The following is a 21,741-nucleotide window of genomic DNA, read 5'->3' as shown; positions in this document are numbered from 1 at the left end:
GGGACTTTCTACTTCGCCATACAACTCCTTGCAACCAAACGGTTTGCGAGCAGTTGCATAGGCAACCAACCCATTGGTGTGGTTTGAGCCGTTGAATTGAACCAGTTGAACCAGAGTCACTTGGGTCGACGTGCAACAGGACATAATTAACACAACGCTGGGACAAACGCTAAAACCGAAATGATTTGGTGACCATGTATACTTTATACAACTGTTCTGTTGCCAGAAGGGGGGGAATGATTGTATTTTTATTTTGATGCTAAATAGAACTATATTTTAGGTATACAGTTTAAGCTTGTGATTTAAGGACCCTCAGTTTGATATGCATGAGGACCCGCTGACCCACATTTCATATGATTTTTTTGTATAAGTAATCTAACTGGGGCGTGTGCAAATTCCATTTGTACCCTTTCAGTCAGAGTTACAGACCTGTAAGCAACCAATTTACCAGTGATGTAGAGTTGGGGTCCAGATATTCCTTCTGTTGCCAGTAGGTGGTGCTATGACTAACTCAATATTATCATGGGTGTCTTCTGGCAAGGTATGTTAGCAAACATGTGCTTTTTGAACCAGGGTTGGCCCAAACATACAAATGTATTATTTTTTAAACATTTAGTGTTTGAACCCAAATGTAGTTTGTGTAGTTTTAGTAGTAGATTCCTTCCACTATTTGCCAATGTTGTTCTATCTTACTGACTCACCTGCCACTGAGGAGCCCCCAACGGGAGGAAGCAGAATTTCCCCCCTACTCTGGCCCCCAGCCATTACGAGTACTTGCAGCGACGAATATTACCCTCCCCATCGAGCTTCCATCCATCCATATTCAACCGGAGTCGGGTCGCGGAGAGCAGTGCTCCAGACCTCCCTCTCACGAGCAATATTAGCCACTTCCTCCTGGGGGGGTCGGATCACGAGGTGTCCCGAGGCCACCGTGGAGATGTGATCCCCGGGGTCTCCTCCCTGGGGGACGGATCTCCCTAGGGAGACACTCAAGTGTTTGTTTAGACGCCCGGCCAGGCCGGATGCACTGCTGTGGATTAGAGCCAGGACTCTGCAGTGGTGGACAGATATTTTAGTACAGTTTCCCATGAATCTTTAATATTTGCTTGTACAACACAACATGGTTCATGGCATGAAAAATAAAGTATTTTAAATTATAATTTTGTATTTAAATCATTTTTTTAAGCCCTTTTCTCCCAATTTAGTCATTTAGTCACTGGATCACCTAGGCTGTCAGTGAGGAGCCTCCACCGGGTGGACAAAGCAGGCTCTTCCCCCAGAAGAGTATGTGCAGCATAAAGAACACTGAAAGTAAGTAAGTAATACATTTTGAAATGAATGGGGCAAAGATTCCGAACATATTTTTCTTTATGATTATCTTTTCATTTTAATTTAATTAATTATAATTTGTGTAGAGACCTTTTCACACCTGTCTACCATTTGAACAAAAGACGATTGATCGGACTGACCTTAATAGCAATAAAGTGCATGCATGTGGAGAAAAGGCATAGTTTTTATTATTTTGTTGACAGCACAGATGAGTGGCTTACACTGACATTAAAAGACCATTGATATTCCACTGTAGTCAAAATGTGACTTTGGTATGATGCAGAATAACAGGAGATGCCGTCAGCCATGATGAGTTCCATATTTTCCCCAGCCCTGGGTAAAGGATGCTCGGCCGGACCAGATTGCCCCGCGGTTCAAGGTTTGAAATCCACCGCTCACAACGCAGAAGGGCTCATAGCACTTCACCCGCTGTTTTATTTGTTTCTTTTTTTAATATCGAAAATATTGTATGTATGACACTTTCAGGATTCAACATATATATATTTTTTTTTTTGAGGGGCGCCAGCCCCTCCTATATGCCCAGTGTTGTGTCTTTGTGTGTACCCCATAGCAATGATTTGATTGGCTGAGCACGGAATGTGAGGACAAAAGTGAGGACGCCAAAAGCGCCACTATATTTCCACACTCACTCCAGAGGGCCACTATAGTATGTTGATAAGAGCGGCCCTCAACTTCATACGAGTGTGATTTTTTTTAATGAACGTGGGATACATTTTTTATTTAATTTATGTATTTAACGTTTAAAGAGTAGCCTACCCCAAAAGTACCAGTAGTCCCATTTGAGAGAATATGATGGATAAGACCAGTCACTATGGAGAGGTGATGGAGATTAGCACAGGCAGCAGAAACCAAGCAGCTCTGCTCACTTACAATCAGAGCCCTGGTTGATAGGCTGTGGGTGAAGGGTGTGAAGGCTGTGGGTGAAGGGCGTGTTATTTTCAAATGCTTCCACCTTACCTAACAGTTATTTTCGTCAGAACACAACATTGTTGAACCACAAACTCCAAACACATTTCATTGCCATCCGTTGTGTGTTTGTAGATCAGTTTTTTTTTTTTTTTTGGGAAACTTGGAACCATTTTCCAGTGTACTTTATGAATACATAAATGAATGAATGAATGACATTTTTATTTTCGTGTCATGCCACCATTTTGGACCGTCCCATATGGGAATATTATTAAGACAACACAGAAAGAAAACAACAGACATTACAGTGACTTGGTTGTTATTTGTGCATTTAACATTGACCGCCAACACCCCCATCTGGTGTCTGAACAAGGTACTCCAGGACTGCCCAGTCTGAGACTCTATAGTTTGAAGTTGCCTTGATTGTTATTTAATTCAACGAAAACATACATTTTGTATACCGAGGATCATATCGTTTAGAGAAACGAGCCGCAAATCAAGCTCGTTTTCAGCCAAAAAGAAAAATCCGAGATATTCTAAGATCTGTTCCAATATAGACAGCATAAAGCAGAGTTTTCATTTCCGTTTAGTTTTTTTGTTGTTGTTTTTCCATCGGACAGTTACCGGAGTGTATGAGTGTGTAGGCCTACAGGATTGGGAAACATGAAAAAAGGTGTCGGCTATTTACTTGCAACCCTTCTTGCGAACGCAGTGAGCACTTACTATGAGACCTAGAAGATCATGTCTGTCTGTGTGTCTGTCTGTCTGTCTGTCCCGCTATCCAAATATGGAGTGTGTTGCATCAGCAATCACTCAGCTCCATATATGGGCACAAAAGGGTCCAGGTCCACTCAGCTCCATATATGGGCACAAAAGGGGCACCATATAAGGAGTCCCCAAAGCAGCTATACGTCCAAAACCCAAATATGTACGAGCTGCGTTTGCGCGTCTTACTCGTATATCTGTGATCCACATATGGGTCCACAGGGGCCTCATACCGGGGTCCCCAGATTCCTAACCACGGCCTTGTTCTACAGTCAGTGCAGGCAACGGACAGAGCTGTTTAAGTGATTTGAATTTTGACACCTCGTCCTGACTCCTGTTGTGTTTTGTTGTGGGAAGTAAAAGCGTGCAAAACAAAGAGATTCAGAGCCCTGCCCTCCACATCGGCACTGGTAAGCCTACCACACACCCGCCGCCAGATGATTTGGTGACAGAGAAGCCTATGGAGCTGCAATCCTACCAACTCAAATATTTTACAATAAAACACGCTAAGCTTGTTTAATGAACGGGAGCGCTGACGGGAGTGACAGTGGCTGGAATATTCAGTGGTTGCTCTGTGCTGCTTTTTGCTTTCCATGTCGGAAATTTCACATTGCTACTTATTTGGTATGGTATATACACACAGAGTCGATGAGGCTGCAACTCTAGCCTACTGACTAAGTTGGAATTTAGCTGGCATATTTTGTTCCGTTTTATTTGTCATGTCTGTCTGGAACAGGCTATATGCTATATGCTTAATTATTTTTTCTATATTCTATTTTTGTATCATTGTAATTTGTAGCTGTATAGCAACAGAATGGTGAACTGTGAAGTTCACTCCAGAGGGCCACTATAGTTCCACACTCACTCCAGAGGGCCACTATATTTCCACACTCACTCCAGAGGGCCACTATAGTTCCACACTCACTCCAGAGGGCCACTATATTTCCACACTCACTCCAGAGGGCCGTACAGACAAGGAGACACACTAGACAGAGTTGCAGAGGCAAGGTGAGGCAGGCTTCCAAGTTCCAAGTCCAGAGTGGTAAAGGAGGTCATTGCAACCGCAGGAGAGAGCTGAAGGTATTCAGAATAACACACAGTGAGAATGTTGCATGTAGCGTAGTGCTTCTGTCTGTGTCTGTGTGTGTGTGTGTGTGTGTGTGTGTGTGTGTGTGTGTGCGTGCGACGTGCGTGCATGTTTGTCTCAGGCACGTGCAGAGAGGAGGGGGGTTTATTGGAGATTGTTGGGCCCATAGCTGCCCTTTTGCCCATTTTGCCCATTGTGCCCCTTTCCCCCCCAAAAAAAACAAAAACAAATGGCAGAATGTAAAAAGTATGTTTACATTGCAATGAGAACGTATTGCTTATTTTACTGTCGATGAATCAGACCCTATGATTGACTATTAGTAACTCCCTCCTGACTTACTGGCATGCGCACACAGTCAACATTCTCACATGTCACTCCCCTTCTCTGCTCCCTCCATTGGCTCACGGTCGCTGCCCGCACAGAGTAGGCCTACAACACTCTGATGCTAGCCTTCAAAGCAACCAAGGGAATGGCACCCCCGTATCTTGCAATAAGTGACAAGTCTGATCGGACCCTACACACCCTCCCGTGCACTCAGATCAGCTGAGCTGACGCAGGGAGGCTGGAAGTACCTTCGCTAAAAACGCCGGGACAACGCTCCACACGTCCCAAACTCTTCTCCCTTCTGGCTCCAAAACTATGGAATGCACTTTCCCATTGCAATAAGAACTGCAGACTCACTCCCAATCTTCAGCCGTAGTCTGAAAACCCACCTCTTCAGACTCCATAGCCCATAGCACTTGCCGTAGCACCTTGACAACCTACAGGTGTATGCATAGGCTCAACTTCTGTAACTAAAAGAGCATTTTACATAGCACTATAGTGTATATGCATAGTTTCATTATATTCTGTAACCGCTCCTATCCAGCAGAATAACAAACGCTCCAAATGATATCTCAAGGTTATTATATTCTTTTTAAACACAATGTCCTTGTTGTCAGTCAATCATGATGTCATTATATAAACATTAAACAACACAATGAAATACAGTACACAAACAATTAAACAATCGACAGAATTACAACACTGTTTACAAACAAAGAAACAACATGTAACATTCCGTGTGCGCCTTCTGCAGATTATTTTAGGAGAGCTACGTTATCTTCTCTTATATTCTTTATTTAAGGACACTCTTTTTAGACTTGGGAAGAGCTCCTTACACCACTGAAACACAGCTTGTTCTGCCTGAGTTCAGCTCACACAGGTCCAATCAATGCTGCCTCACTCTAATCACAGGGCTCCTGCATGCCCTTCTAGGTCATAATGAACAGCAATAAAAGCCCAGGCACCACACACAGCATACAAATACAATGTACCCAAATAAACATACATAGCCTATAATGTTCATATATTATACATTTTCAGAAAGGTAAGCAATAAAATAAAATATTACAAAATACCCAATGGTGGGACAGCAACATATTCCACTGTTAGGTTTTTAGCTTATGTATGATTCATGATGACATTTTTTGAGTGGTGCAACCACTCCTACAATCAGCAATGTCCATGTACCTACCTGTGTGTGTGTGTACCTGTGCACATGAGCCTGAGTATGTTACTGATTTATACCAGTAGGGGGCGGCAGAAACAGAGGGAGGGGTAGTGCTGTGTAATGAGAGAGAGAGAGAGAGAGAGAGAGAGAGAGAGAGAGAGAGGGGGGGGGGGGGGGAATTGCACCACTCAGTTCACACGTGTGTGATTTTTTTTAAATGTATTACCTTACCATGTTTTTGTTCTTGCCTGCCTGCCTTCTTTTAAACCCAACTCACTCACAACAACATCTTAACTCACTCACAACAACATCTTAACTCACTCACAACAACATCTTTGAGGGTAAAACAAGGGCAGTACTGCAGCAGGGCCTGCGTGGGGCAGCAAAGCGCCTCGCAGCGTCTCAGACTCCCAGAAAATAAATAGTAGAATACAACTTACTCTTAGGAAGTAAATAATAAAGCGTATGAGAAGAGCTTCAGTGAGCTATACTGTTTCATTATTAAGATTATTATATCACAACCAGATCGATCGATCGATTGATCTAGCTCAATTCGTGGTTGATGTACATGTTGACCCACAACAACAATGAGCGTCTCTCTGGACATCAGACTGAAACGAGCAAACAAGGTTTATCATGAAGGGGTGAGTGCAGTGGACGATCTGGTTATATCCCATTAACCTTTAATGAGTGTGTGCACGGCATGATCCCCTGTTTTTCATAGAATTATCGGTACGCCTTTAAATGTTCTGATGAATTGAACATGCAGTCTTAGTGCTTTATCATGGTTTCGTCCTCTCAAAGTAACAGGTTTTGTATATTGACTTACTTGTGCTTTCGTTTGAAATGTGCCCATTGTACACACTGTGATAAAAAAAATATACGTAGGTTATTATAATATCGGGTTATACTATTGTATTATGTTGCTTATTATATCTTTGTGCTTTCGTGTTGTAATATTATTGTGTGATTGCGTTACATTTTGAGGATAGATCAACCATGGAATTCAGTCCATAAAGTGGCTTCCTTTTCCTTAATGTCACGAGACTGGAATCACATGACTAGCCCTGGTCCAGTGCTTACAGCGAGTCTCTCTCTGACGCCCTGTGGAAGTCCCTTCCGCAGACCTCTGTTGATATTCTCACTCCCGTGCGAGGATTTTCAAATCCCAGCAAATAAACAAAACGACGTAACTACTCACCGAAACAAAGCCTGATAGACCTTGGTAAAAGTCTATTCTCGGAGCTGGGAAGCGTCTCAGGTCCCCAGCTTCTCTCTAAAATGCACTATTTTAATCATTAAATAAAATGAATCCAACCAGATCGGCGCAGGCAAAACCAAGGAAGCTCTGAGAAGGAAGTGAAGTGGTCACGTGACTGTGCTGCGCCATGACACTTTCATGGACACTTTCATGGGAGCCAAACCAAAGAGATTCTATATAAAGAGGCGACACTCTCAAATATTTGGAATCACCACTAGATGGCAAGAGTGTCTGACTGCAGGGCAGGATTGATCGATCAAGAAGTCTCTGCGAGGGCGGGGTTAGTCAACGGGGCGGGGTTAGTCAACATCAACCAGAGTAGAGGAAACACAAAAACGGAAACGGAAACAGATAAACGGAAACAGAAAAGGGCGTTCCCTTGTTCCCTCCTCACTCAGGGACTCGGCCCCGTGGGTCTCGTGCCCAAGTGGGGGTCCGCGGGGGTCCCCGGCGTATCTCGGCCGTCTCTGGTCCGTTTTGGCCGGGGGGGATCTCGTTGCGACCGGGCCGCCCTCAGGGACTCGGCCCCGTGCCCGGGTGGGGGTCCGCGGGGGTCCCCGGCGTATCTCGGCCGTCTCTGGGCCGTTTTGGACGGGAGGAATCGTGGGCCCTATTGTAAACAAGTGTAATGCTTATGGCAGCAGTTCCCAAAGTGGGGTCCGCGGGCTAGGGGTATGCGACGCATAGCCAGGGGGTACCCAAGCTGACAAAAAAAAAAAAAATCATGTGTGTGTGTGTGTGTGTGTCTGCCCAGTGTCTGCCCAGTGTCTGCCCAGTGCCTCCCCAGTGTCCGCCATGGTGCCTCCCCAGTGTCTGCCCAGTGGCTCCCCAGTACCTCCCCAGTGTCCCCTGAGTGCCTACTGCCTCACCACTGTCCCAGTGTGACCCTGAGTGCCTCCTCAGTGTCCCCCTGAGTACCTCCCCGCAGTGTCTCCCCAGTGCCTCCCCAGTGTCTGCCCAGTGCCTCGCCAGTGTCTCCCCAGTGCCTCCCCAGTGTCTGCCCAGTGCCTCCCCAGCGTCCCCCCGAGTGCCTACCCAAAAGGGGTACCTGGTCCAAAAAAGTTTGGTAACCCCTGCTTTATGGTGTCGTCCACTCAATGTACTGTAATTCTGCAAACTGCATGTTAATCAATCTATATATATATATTGTAGTGACTTTTATAATATATATATATATATAGAGAGCCTAATCACAGACTGCTGGACATTCACTGGAGAGCACTCCAGGCATAAGGTTGAGCAACCCTTTTGTGGTCCCACCTGGTTTCTTAGGAGGCACTATCAATAAAGTCTCTTCAATAGTTTGTTCCACAGTAATTCAACAATCTGGATGGATAATAAATAGGTTGTTTGGTCATAGTAGTAACTTAGTAAGGACTAAGGAGTAGTAACATATAGCCTACACTTGCTGCAGTAGGTGTAAAAGATATGCAGTCACCTTCACTCTGCGCTCCAACAATATCACTACCATGTGAGGTATGACAGCAGTTGAGCCAAATAAGTCCATACTAATTATCCATAATGTATAAATATGGATAAGAGTTCAGGACAGACAGGCCTTTTCGGGGAGGTTAGATGGTTAACTTAGATGTTTAACTGCTCTTCTGGGGTCATGTCAAAATTGGTTTCTACGTCCTCCTAAACTCAGTAGGCCTATGGGGACCAGGACAATTCCGGCTGTCTGTTGGTGTATTATGTTGGTCATGTCCATCTATGGTACATGGTGGTACAGTATATTATAACATTTTTTTCTTTTCAATAATTGTTACCTATTAAAACCCGGCTATAACCCACTAACCCTACGACACTGTGGTATTGTGGTTTTGCATATTCAGACTATTACCCCAAAACAGTATGTATACTCACTCTGCTTCTCTTCTGAAACTGGCAACTGCTATCACATTTGATCACTCCTGGATGTCAGACTATAACACTTGTATAAACCAATGAATAGTGTGACAGTGCTTTAATCTGTGGGCACAATTATGGAAACTCTGTATACAATACATATTTTGTGATTCAAAGTAACGTCTAAATGGTTTCTACATCTTCATAAACACTTACTACACCGTTACACTACACACTATACTATTACACTTATCATAGTTCATGGTATCATATTACACGTGTCATAGCAGCCTCCACCCACCTGCGAGGTACCAACATGGACTTCCAGAGCAGTACATGGACCTGGGAGAAGTGGCAATTCAATAAAACAAGCAGAAAGCCTGCAACACTGCATGTGTTTGGAAACAACAATAGAGCCACAACATAGTGAAAACCTTTTATCCTTTTCTTTATTGCTTAAAGAATACAACTTTGTAATCAAATGAATGTGTATCAATTACAACCACGTTATCTATGTTTATATTAAGGGTTTACCACACAGTCGCATTGCAAATGTTTGATAATACACCAGAGGTGGGCAAAAGAACAAATTCAGCCCAGATAAAGCATTTTACAAAGTAAACATCCTTAACATTGTGTACATTTGCTTGGATGCACTCTGCAGCCAAGCAGAGCAGTACGGGCATCTGGAATGGGTAGAGGGCTCAGAAGGGCTGGGCGCCTGAACACTGTGCATCGCGGGGCTGGCAGACTGACCACTGTGCATCGCAGGGCTGGCAGACTGAGGAGGGCTGGACAGCTGACCTGAATAGAGTTTGCACTTCGGCAGGTGTTTTCTCATCGCATCAGCCCTTAAAAGGGTGTTCTTACACCGCAGGGACAATGATAGTGTGCCTGAGATGTATCTGATCTGCAGTTAAGACAGCATCTAATGATGCGCAGATCTAGAGGGAGGGGAGACATACAATATGACAAATTAATATACAGTATATAATATACACACACAGCACCAACTCATTCTTACATTTCAAATGTACTTAAGGGGAGATCCATCCTTCATAGACCACTGGCAGTCACTAGACTGACTCACTGACTGAACACACAAATTGCATGCGTTGCAGAGATGGAACCTGGGTGAAATGAGTGCATGAATAACACACCCTGCCTGGCCAAGGCCAACAGTCTGAATAAGTCCCAATGTCAATTTGAAAGATAATGAAAATGCCTCCTCTCTACAGTACATCCAGACATACATCCTAAAAATAAAAAACAAGCTTATACATACCTTCAAAAGCGATTGCAGTTTTAATATGAGCAGTGGTACAGTGTACAGCAGGTTGTACATTGTTTGAGCTGTACAGACTCATTGGTGGTCAATATGGAACGATGCATCTGTTAATAAAAATAAACAAGACAATTTTAACAATTACACTGAATTTGCAGAGCAGATAATCTACATCTGTAGACAGGCATTAAGTCCATAGATCTGTCAATTTGCCTATGCTGTAACAATAACAGTAATCTTTTTTTTTTAAGTATTAAACTAATAAAAATGATCCATCATTTAACAGACCTCACAAATTAAAATAATATGTCACCAGAAGCAGGGATGCATGTTGTATGCAGCCATGCTAGCTGCTGCTAATGAATAACCTAACACTTTGGCTACATGTTTAAGAAATTATTTCATATTTATGTCAGACATGCTCTATGTGAAGAGTTTTCCTGTGTCATTAACTAATTTCATGGAACATAACAGCTAACAAAATAATGCAAGTGCATGTTACAAAAACAGAATATAAGGGGGAAAACAAACCCGTTTAACTCCTAACGCTAGGTGCATTAATGGTAGTTTAGCTTCATAAGTTAGAATCGGAATATTGCTTGTTGTGTTATTACTCGAGTGTTAGCTACCGGTGTAACCTTTGTATCTGTCCGGTATTTAGCTAAGAGGCTAAGCTACTCGAGCAGGCAAGAAAGAAAGAAAAACAAACTCATTAACTCCTGTTCATAAGGCTATAGTTTGCACTGCAGAACGTTTACATTTATATTAAGTTATACTTATAATATTAATATTGTCTTGCTGGTTTACGTACCTTGCGGAGTAAGAACGAGAAGAGTCTGGAAAGTGGAAAGAACTGCAGCAAACGGGCTGTAATATAAGTAACCCAATAGTGTAAGTGGTGCCAGATTTTGCAACAGAAATGTTGAAAAGAAGCCACTCAACAAATTGCAACAGATTAGCTCATTTAAATCTAATGTTCATCAACTGTTTGAAAATAGCAGAGCTAGAAGCATAGCAGCATATTAAATTAATAATAATACAAATAACGATAATAATACAAGTCGCTTATAATAAGCGGACATGGCATGCGGACAACAACAAGCTCCCATGGACCGCCCCCACCCTTGCAATACTTCCTGATCAATGCCCTCCCCCCTCGCAGAGACTTCTTGATCGATCAATCCTGCCTGCAGTCAGACGCTTCTCCTAGATGGCGCATCGGTAGCGCTTTGACGTCATCAAACCAAGATGGCGGCGGGAGAGGATAATCTTGAAAGTGGAATAGAATGACTTCAAAGACTCTTTTTGGAAGCGTTCGGAAAGAGCGCACTGTGCAATGCAAACTAATACGAGAGTGAGCTCCCGGTGAGCATTTGCGAACGCACCCATGTTTTTTAGAGAAACCGGAAGTTGCGTCATCACACCAATATGGCGGAGGCACTGGGCGCTGGTTGTTACTATGGGGTTTAATGAGAGTGTCGCCTCTTTATATAGAATCTCTTTGGCCAAACTCAAGGACTGTATAAAGAGGACAGGAAGCGAAGACCGTAAGGGCGCCGCCATGTTGATCACATGGTGCTCCATGGAAGGAAAGAAACATGCGCAGTTGAGACCAGGAAGTTGGACATGCATATGGCACAAATGGCCCAGCAGATGGCGTGAGGTGATTAAAGACCTTGCTGAAAGTAGGGACGCTTGTATCTCACTCTTCTGCCAGCCTATATGCTGAAGCCAGCTTGGCTCAGTGCTCACCATGAACGGACTGACTGAGACAGCCGTGTCATGATCAGTGCAACTATAATATATCTATATAATTTGTATGTAATACAGTGGTTTTCAACTTTTGCCTGTTGATCAGTCCGTTCATGGTGAGCACTGAGCCAAGCTGGCTTCAGCATATAGGCTGGCAGAAGAGTGAGAAATAACAAGCGTCCCTACTTTCCCTACAGCCATCTGCTGGGCCATTTGTGCCATATGCATGTCCAACTTCTTGGTCTCAACTGCGCATGTTTCTTTCCTTCCATGGAGCACCATGTGATCAACATGGCGGCGCCCTTACGGTCTTCGCTTCTTGTCCTCTTTAGACAGTCCTTGGCCAAACTCACACAGGAAGTGCAATGAATACATGGCAGTGAATGGAGCCGGCTGGACCAGCTCATAACAAACATTATTCATGAACAATTGTGACCTTTTGAAAAGTAATCACTTCTGGAAAATAACAGAAGACATATCACAGGTTGTTTTCTAATCACTTACTTTTCAATGTGCACAGAGTGCACAGTATATCATTTTATCAGAGGATCTAAACAGCAGCAGGTATCGTTTCTGGCTCCGAAGTATCGCGATATTTGGCTGCCAGACAGGAAACGGTGGGAAGTCTCACGATACTTGGTGCGTTCAGAAATGTACTTTGTACTTTATGGTATCTCTATTTTTATAGAGATACCATACCTCTATAAAAATTACACAGTGTACACATCGAATAACAACACAGCAGACAATAATGTGTTACATGTCTTCTGTTATTTTCCAGAAGTGATTACTTTACAAAAGGTCTCAATTGTTCAGAAATAATGTTTGTTCATGAGCTGGTCACTGAGCTCTCATTGACTAACCGACTCCAATGCATTCTGCCAAACTTCCGGGTAGTTTGGCTCCCATGAAAGTGTCCATGAAAGTGTCATGGCGCAGCCCAGTCACGTGACCACTTCACTTCCTTCTCAGAGCTTCCTTGGGCAAAACCCGAAGAAATTACTCTGCCCGGTAAATTCAGGGTACATTGCGTTATTAAAATGGCACAAAGTGTATTTTAGAGAGAAGCTGGGGACCTGAGATGCTTCCCAGCTTCGAGAATAGACTTTTACCAAGGTCTAGCAGGCTTTGTGTCGGTGAGTAGTTACGTCGTTTTGTTTATTTATTATTATTTATTATTATTATTATTTATTATAACACTCGCACGGGAGTGAGAATATCACCAGATGGCTGCGGAAGGGACTTCCACAGGGCGTCAGAGAGAGACTCGCTGTAAGCACTGGACCAGGGCTATCACATGACATGACGTGTTGGGTTTCCATGTGTCAGCATCAGGCCTATTTGATCGATTCTGACATTTTCAATTGAAAATGTCAGAATCGATCAAATCCATCTACGAGGTTCTAAATTATTTGCCTACATACAGGCCGTGTGGCTGCCTGTGATGTTTCATGTATATTCCATAGGAAAAACGCACCCTTAGAAAACTCGATCGCATCATGTATAGTTTACTTTCCTAAAATGCAATTTGGTGGTCAAATGCGGAAGTAGACGGTTCTTCCGGGTGCTTCAAAACGCCACTGAGCAACTTCCACTGACATGAATAGCGGGGGAGCTATCGCGCCGGTTCAGTCTCTATCCTTCTTTATGTCACGTGGTCTTTCAGGAGGTCCTGGCAGGCGTGGTGGTCCTGGCTCTTAAAGAGGCGGTTCAGCATCAAGGCATCTCCCTCACCATGGAAGGCGTGGTCAACCTCCAGCTGAGCTCCAAGAGCGTGGGCGTGTTCGAGGCCTTCTACAACTCTGTTAAGGTCAGTGCAAGGTGTATGAAAAAGAAGATAAAGACACCCAACGACATTTTCCCCGCTATCACGCAATTCCAGACGGCAGATCCGTCTCACCATGGGAGCCAAACTACTCACCGGAGTCTATGAGAGCCCGGTGACCAGCTCATGAACACTATTTCTGAATGTCTGTTGTGTTGCTTTTCGATGTATACACTCATACACTGTGTCATTTTATAGAGGTATCTAAAGACCACAAAGTACGTTTCTGAACGTGTAGTATCAAGTATCGCGAGACTGTCCACCGTTTCCCGTTCGTTTCTGCCTGAGACAGAAATTATACCTTTTTATAAAATGATGTACCGTGGACGTTGAAAAGCAAGTGATTAGAAAGCAACCTGTGATACAGTATGTCTTCTTTTATAGTGAACCCAATTATGACAAAGGTCCCAAATTCAATTGTTCAGAAATAATGTTCGTTCACAAGCTGGTCCAGTGGGCTCCATTCACTGCCATGTGTGGTAAATGGTGCATTTATATAGCGCCTTTATCCAAGATATAGCGCCTTTACATAGATTGTGCATCAATTCACCCATTCACACACACACACACACACACACACACACACACACCGATGGCGGCGGAAACCATGCAAGGCACCAACCTGCACATCAGGAGCAATTAGGGGTCAGCCGAGTCAAGGACACTTCGACACTAACTCTGGGGGAGCCCGGGTTCGAACGGGCGACCTTGCGGTTACCATCCAGCCACCCCTGAGCCACCCATGAAAGCTTAATGTCCCACACACATATAACACTAACAGTGTCATGGTGGATCATGAGGTCAACGGCTTCCATACCTTCTTTTTGAAATACCGTGGGTCCGTGGTGAAAGAGTACGCTAAATTTACTCAAATAGTCCAGCAGCCAACAGGCTTCTTTTGTTTAACCCATTCTGACCTGAGATCAGATTCTAAAAATGTCTGTTTGAAAATGACTGTTTTCTGAAAAAGCTATGTTGTCAGTCGTTCTTCGATTTTTCAAAAATAGCAGACCTACAAGCTTGTGTGTGTGTGTGTGTGTGTGTGTGCGTGTGCGTGTGCAAGCTCACAGTGCGACACAATATGATTTTAGCTAATTAAAGAAAGACATTTTAAAGCGAAAATGGATGTGTGTTTATAGGTTTTGAAACAAAGAGAACGATTAAGAAGAGCTTGTCACTAAATAATTACTACATGGCAATGGCATGCATTGAAACATAGTGTTATTTTCCCCCCGTTTTGCACATATAAGGTTTCCACCCGATTTTAGTATTTTGTATAAATGTGATGATCACGTTTGTCTTGACTATCTCGCTCGCTGTGCTGAAACCAGCCCATCCAGCTGATCAATGTCAACATGGAGGTGGCCAAGGCAGGGAAGGTCCCCGGAGGCAAGACGGAGATCCCCTTTGAGTTCCCCCTGAACACCAAGAACAACAAGGTCTTATATGAGACCTACCATGGAGTATTTGTCAACATACAGGTAATCTATGAGACCTACCATGGAGTATTTGTCAACATACAGGTAATCTATGAGACCTACCATGGAGTATTTGTCAACATACAGGTAATCTATGAGACCTACCATGGAGTATTTGTCAACATACAGGTAATCTATGAGACCTACCATGGAGTATTTGTCAACAGGTACTCTATCTCTATGAGACCTACCATGTAGTATTTGTCAACATACAGGTACTCTATGTCTATGAGACCTACCATGGAGTGCTGTTTCCGTCGACTGAAAACCAAGACGGGAAAATGTTCGTCGACTACCTGACGAAAACTAAATGGAAACTAGGCCATGGTGACTAAAACTAGGACTAAATATGCTGACGATTCCGTCAAACAAATAAAAACTAGACTAAAATGTTAGGAAGGGACTAGTGGACTAGTTGCATGCTGAAAATGGACGATCTACAAGCCCACAACGCTCATCTACAACGCTCATCTATTTTCAGCAAGTGAAAACAACTGTTATTGCGACGGCCCGCCAAAATATATATATATAAAAAAAATTGTATTTCCTTTTTCCATATTAATGAAATCCACATGTCACACAAACATACACGATGCAATGCAATATAACTGTACAAACAAAATAACAGGTAACACAATTGCATGATGGTAACCATGGCAACGAATGGTGTCTGTTTCCTGTTTCTGCACAAGGAGGGCGAGTGTATTTCCAAACTGTTTTTTATACCCAGCACCCTAATCAAGGGAACTTGATTCAGCTGGAGGTGCACTTCCTGACGAGGGAACCTCCCGAGAGCACTTCAAGTCAAGGGACTGGTTTCAGAAAGGGCCCTAGTCTCCTACCCGCGGTAGGCAGTATGTGGAAATGTCCTAGTCTCCTAACCGCGGTAGGCAGTATGTGGAAATGTCCTAGTCTCCTACCCGCGGTAGGCAGTATGTGGAAATGTCCTAGTCTCCTAACCGCGGTAGGCAGTATGTGGAAATGTCCTAGTCTCCTACCCGCGGTAGGCAGTATGTGGAAATGTCCTAGTCTCCTAACCGCGGTAGGCAGTATGTGGAAATGTCCTAGTCTCCTACCCGCGGTAGGCAGTATGTGGAAATGTCCTAGTCTCCTACCCGCGGTAGGCAGTATGTGGAAATGCAGACTAGGAAGAACATACTGGTGATTAGGTTGATAAGATTAGAAGTGAAATCAGCAGTTCTCACAAGATTGTTTCCACAATGGTCAAAACTAGCAGCTCGTGTGGCACTAAGTGACGTGCTGGCAGCTTGTATAGCTGCTGTTTTTTAATATACTGAAATCAACGCTAAAATCTAAAGTGACACAGATGGTTTCCATGGGTTAAAATGGAACACAGATCTATATTACATTATTAATTTAATACGTATTCATTTAAACAGTGTGTTTAAATTGCCTTTGGCTTGGTATGAACGTGTCTTGAGCAGGGTTATTGCAGTAAACTAAAACTAATCAGAGAAATGAGAAATGAGAATGTAAAGGAAAAAAACCAACATTTCAGTTAACAGAAAAAACAAACAAACAAGGCTTTACAAAAATATATAAACAATACAACTGTTGTCCGTGTACAAAGTCTTTCTCAGTACTGCGTGTGTGCATTAGGGGGCTATTCACACATAGTCTATCGATAACTTTACGATTAGTTGAATAATGAAGCATGTTTTTTTGTTCCCAGTATACTCTACGTTGTGACATGAAGCGCTCCCTGTTAGCCAAAGACCTGAGCAAGACGTGCGAGTTCATGGTGCACTGTCAGGTGAGAGGTCACTGTCACCTGTCCAACACACACACGGTGACACAATATGTGGATACTATAGGATGTCTGAAATAAATGTCAAAGCTAAACATGTAGCTATGTGTAATGTTAGAAGTGGACTCGCTGTTTTCTCCAAAACTGGGTCAAACTGAACAACCAATATGTCAATTTGAAGCTGATTCCCTGCTTTCACATGACATGAGAAAACGAAAATAAAATATCAATGACTTATCCTCGGTCAGAAACGGTCACATATAGCTGGACTCGGTAAAAAATGTGGCCCTAACTTTGGCTCGGACCGGCCCACCCCCACCACCGGCACGCAGATAGCAGATACTCAATCGCCCCACCCCGCTCCGTCGAGGCACAATCAAACAAACAGGCCCTGATAACACCACTTTTACTGGAAAATGTCCCTCCATGTTCTGATTATTACTGACACAATGTTCAGGTTGATCAATGGTGCATACAATGTGTTCAACTCCGGTTTGTCATTGGTTGCTGCTAGTGTGAGCACAGCTTAACTCCTGGCTGTTCCTCTCAGGAATAATAATAAATAAAAAAGTGTGGTTGTATTTGTACTTCACTGGAGTATTTCCAAATTCCAATACTTTTATTTCTACTCCACTACATCTCAGAGACAAATATTGCACGTTTACTACACTACAATTATTTAAAAACTTTAGATATAGTTTAGTGTTACTTTGTAGAATTTGACTGAGCCCTACTACTGTATACACATTTCGGCCATTTTACACAGTGTTGACTCCTGCTTGCTCCTCTCAGGCGCAGAAAGCCAAGCTGACGCCCACTCCCGTAGACTTCACCATCACCCCCGACACTCTGCACAACGTTCGAGAGGTCAGCACACTGAGACATCTTATTGTGAACCATTATTTTTTTTTGCTTTCAATGCCAGAGGAGTTCTTTAACCCATTTTTGGGCGGGAACCGCTTTTGGTGTTAGCATTACGCTATGCTTTAGCTATTGAAAAATAGCAGATCTACAAGCTCGCCACCGAGTGGCGCGCTACGAGCTTGTAGGTCTGCTATTTTTGAAAAATCGAAGAACGACTGGAAACATAGCTTTTTTCAGAAAACTGTCATTTTCAAACAGACATTTTTTATGATCTCAGGTCAGAATGGGTTTAATCCTATTGTGAACATTGTTGTTTTACCGCAGAGGAGTTCGCTGCCTAAGTTTGTGATCCGTGGCCACCTGGACGCCACCAACTGCGTGATCAGCCAGCCGCTCACCGGAGAGATCATGGTGGAAAACTCCCAGGTTCCCATCAAGAGCATTGAGCTGCAGCTGGTCAGAGTGGAGACCTGCGGTAACTTGTCCGCTTCATTTACAGCAGGGGTGGGGTAACCGTCTGCTTCATTTACAGCAGGGGTGGGGTAACTGTTTGCTTAATTTACAGCAGGGTAACTGTCTGCTTCATTTACAGCAGGGGTGCATACAGTTCGAAGCAAAAATAGCCGATCCTCAAGCTCAAAGTGCGTCGTTGTTTATTGACTGACTTATTTTTAATGGGCAAACTATTCCTTTTAGTGCCTGAGGCCGATTCTACAAATGTCAAGAACCCCCCAAATGATATGTATTTGGCCGCTGTATTTGCTTCTGGGAGGTCCCTGGAACAACATATTTTTAGATGGGTGTCGGTGGCCAATTACATATATTTGTTGGGGTCCTTGACATGAAATGAGAACCACTGACATAGAAACATAGGGTTTTTCAGAAAACTGTCAGGATTTAGAAGGCATTTGTAGAATTGTCTTCAGGTCTAAATGGGTTAAAATGTAAAGGTTGTGTCGAAGGCCACACAGTGTTGTTAATTAATTCAACGCATGTCGTCAATTTGCAGGTTGTGCGGAAGGCTACGCCAGGGACGCCACGGAGATCCAGAACATCCAGATAGCAGAAGGGGACATCTGCCACGGCCTCTCCATCCCCATATACATGGTGTTCCCCAGGCTGTTCACCTGCCCCACCCTGGAAACCACCAACTTTAAAGTGGGTACGTCGTATCGCTGTTCTATCGTTTGTTCAGTGGATCCCCAGCGGCTGACGGCCAGGCGACGGCTAATCTTCCTGGGGAGTGGGACCATCAAAGATTTACATAAATCCATGAACTTATCGGCAGGGGTTGACTCTTAACGGTTGCCCGACTGCCCGTGGCGTGTATATATAAAACTGTCGGGAAAGTGGAGTTTGCTCTCAGGTTGCCCAGCGGGCAAATGCATTCCGTCTTCAGTAAATAATATTCACTGAAGACGGAATGCATTTGCCCCAGAACTTGTTCTTCATAAATAGCATATAATATTATTATAAGCTATTTATACAGAACAATGCTACTCTTTTTTTTTTACAAGTTTACCTATCATTTTATAATGGAAAAGTTACTTTTCCGGGCATACAGTATGCCTCTGAGACGTGTGGAGCCCTGATTATCACAAACATCCCGACTGCTACTCTAACCCATAAGGTTTGTGTACATGTTGATGTTCAGTTGAGCCACTTTGTTCCACTAACACAGGGTATAAATAAAGGGCTATCCTTTATATCCTTCCATCTGATGCTGCCTCAACCTCAAATGAAAGCCAAACGGTCTGCATTGTTACCTCGTGTCAATTATGTCATTTCAAATGCATGTTGGCGTTTTAACCTTTTTGTAATAAAGTACCTTTTTTTACAACGGGTACTTCTTTTCAAGCCTGCCACGCTATTTGAGTTTTGTCGCCGATAGGCTCTATACAAAGAATAACTCTCCCTATACTTCCTTCACAAGGGGTTACCAATTATACTGTCGCTCTAAGAGCGTCTGCTAAATGCCTAAATTGTATAATAATGAACGATCTGTTCCATTTAGTGTTTTCAAACTTTTTAATTTCAAGGATCCCCATAACTCTGAGAGTGTACAGAATGGAACTAAATGGACCCTTACACTCTCAGACTACACGGCCATTTCAAACCCACTGAAGGACACTTTGAGACCCACTGGTGTAGCAGTGTTTCCAGTGAGCCAACAACACCCACACCAGCAGCACCCTGACCAGAATGGAACAGAGCCTTCATTAGTATCATCGGTAACACCTGTGAAGGAGGTAGGGACCCAGGTTCTTGTGTGCATAGAGAGCCCAATTGAACACCACATGTTTTGTCTCCTGCAGAGTTCGAGGTGAACGTTGTCATCGTCCTTCACGACGATCACCTGATCACAGAGAACTTTCCACTGAAGCTGTGTCGAGTGTGAGACGGGGAGACCACATGACTGAAGACGGACCAAACATGGGACCACAAACGCAATACAAAATGTACTTCAAGAGCTGTTTCCATAACTGCACAAATTATTGTGCAAAAAGATTTTTATCTTGTACAAAATGAAAGAAAGATTGTCTTCACAGAAGAACCCCACACACTGTTTGCTTTGAAAAATGGCTCCGAGATACATCACTCTGGATTAATAAATGGAAGAGCAACAACAATCTAGAAGGTCAGTTGACTAGTCCTCCTAAACTGTAAATTACACTAGATGGGTTTGGCAGAGCAATTGAGGCCAATGGTTCGTTCTTTCAGTGTAGTCTGATAAATGACCATGCATAAACTCATACTAACTGAGCAATTGTGGTGAAATTAACTTGTCATTCAACTTTTACATAGCCTACAAATACACTATCTCCCAGTCCCATGTTATAATGTCCCGCTCGAGACAGTTTGAGGACCAGTGACAGAAGTGCATTGTTGTAGGGTGGTTCTGCGACATAGACATGTCATGAAAAACGGCGCGCTATAGTATGCCGTATGATATGGGCTATAGCCCATGGTCCAAAATGATGAGAAACGAGGCTAACTTTTATTTTCAAAATTTCAAAAAACATGGGCTATAATATAACCCATCGTTTTTGTCATTTCGTCATTTTTTTCAAATCTTCAAAAATGATGAAAAACTGCGCGCTATAGTATGCCGTACGATATGGGCTATAGCCCATGGTCCAAAATGATGAGAAACGAGGATAACTTTTTTTTTCAGAATTTCAAAAAACATGGGCTATAACCCATCGTTTTTGTCATTTCGTCATTTTTTTCAAATCTTCAAAAATGATGAAAAACTGCGTGCTATAGTATGCCGTACGATATGGGCTATAGCCCACGGTCCAAAATGATGAGAAACAAGGCTAACTTTTTTTTCAAAATTTCAAAAAACATGGCAGAGCAATTGAGGCCAATGGTTCGTTCTTTCAGTGTAGTCTGATAAATGACCATGCATAAACTCATACTAACTGAGCAATTGTGGTGAAATTAACTTGTCATTCAACTTTTACATAGCCTACAAATACACTATCTCCCAGTCCCATGTTATAATGTCCCGCTCGAGACAGTTTGAGGACCAGTGACAGAAGTGCATTGTTGTAGGGTGGTTCTGCGACATAGACATGTCATGAAAAACGGCGCGCTATAGTATGCCGTATGATATGGGCTATAGCCCATGGTCCAAAATGATGAGAAACGAGGCTAACTTTTATTTTCAAAATTTCAAAAAACATGGGCTATAATATAACCCATCGTTTTTGTCATTTCGTCATTTTTTTCAAATCTTCAAAAATGATGAAAAACTGCGCGCTATAGTATGCCGTACGATATGGGCTATAGCCCATGGTCCAAAATGATGAGAAACGAGGATAACTTTTTTTTTCAGAATTTCAAAAAACATGGGCTATAACCCATCGTTTTTGTCATTTCGTCATTTTTTTCAAATCTTCAAAAATGATGAAAAACTGCGTGCTATAGTATGCCGTACGATATGGGCTATAGCCCACGGTCCAAAATGATGAGAAACGAGGCTAACTTTTTTTTCAAAATTTCAAAAAACATGGGCTATAACCCATCGTTTTTGTAATTTCGTCATTTTTTTCAA

At 43.1% G+C, this 21,741-nt stretch overlaps 1 protein-coding gene and 1 long non-coding RNA gene across 2 annotated transcripts; one reads left to right on the top strand and one right to left on the bottom strand.

Moving 5' to 3' along the window:
* The first annotated feature begins 6,035 nt into the window (after positions 1 to 6,035).
* vps26c (VPS26 endosomal protein sorting factor C) lies at positions 6,036 to 20,900 on the top strand. Its single transcript, XM_080779611.1, has 8 exons — positions 6,036 to 6,244; positions 13,413 to 13,556; positions 14,903 to 15,052; positions 16,743 to 16,823; positions 17,610 to 17,684; positions 18,006 to 18,156; positions 18,691 to 18,843; positions 19,997 to 20,900. Exons 1-8 carry the CDS (start codon positions 6,188 to 6,190, stop codon positions 20,077 to 20,079), a joined length of 894 nt encoding a protein of 297 aa, XP_080635737.1. The 5' UTR covers positions 6,036 to 6,187; the 3' UTR covers positions 20,080 to 20,900.
* LOC308326595 lies at positions 9,141 to 10,103 on the bottom strand. Its single transcript, XR_013965109.1, has 2 exons — positions 9,995 to 10,103; positions 9,141 to 9,653 (listed from the first exon to the last, which is right to left on the bottom strand). It is a non-coding gene; the product is annotated as an uncharacterized lncRNA (long non-coding RNA).
* Positions 20,901 to 21,741: the final 841 nt, after the last annotated feature.

The sequence above is a fragment of the Protomyctophum bolini genome, assembly GCF_963924005.1.
Source record: "Protomyctophum bolini genome assembly, chromosome: 13".
NCBI classification, from domain to species: Eukaryota; Metazoa; Chordata; class Actinopteri; order Myctophiformes; family Myctophidae; genus Protomyctophum; species Protomyctophum bolini.
This window is presented reverse-complemented; position numbering and strand designations above follow the sequence as displayed.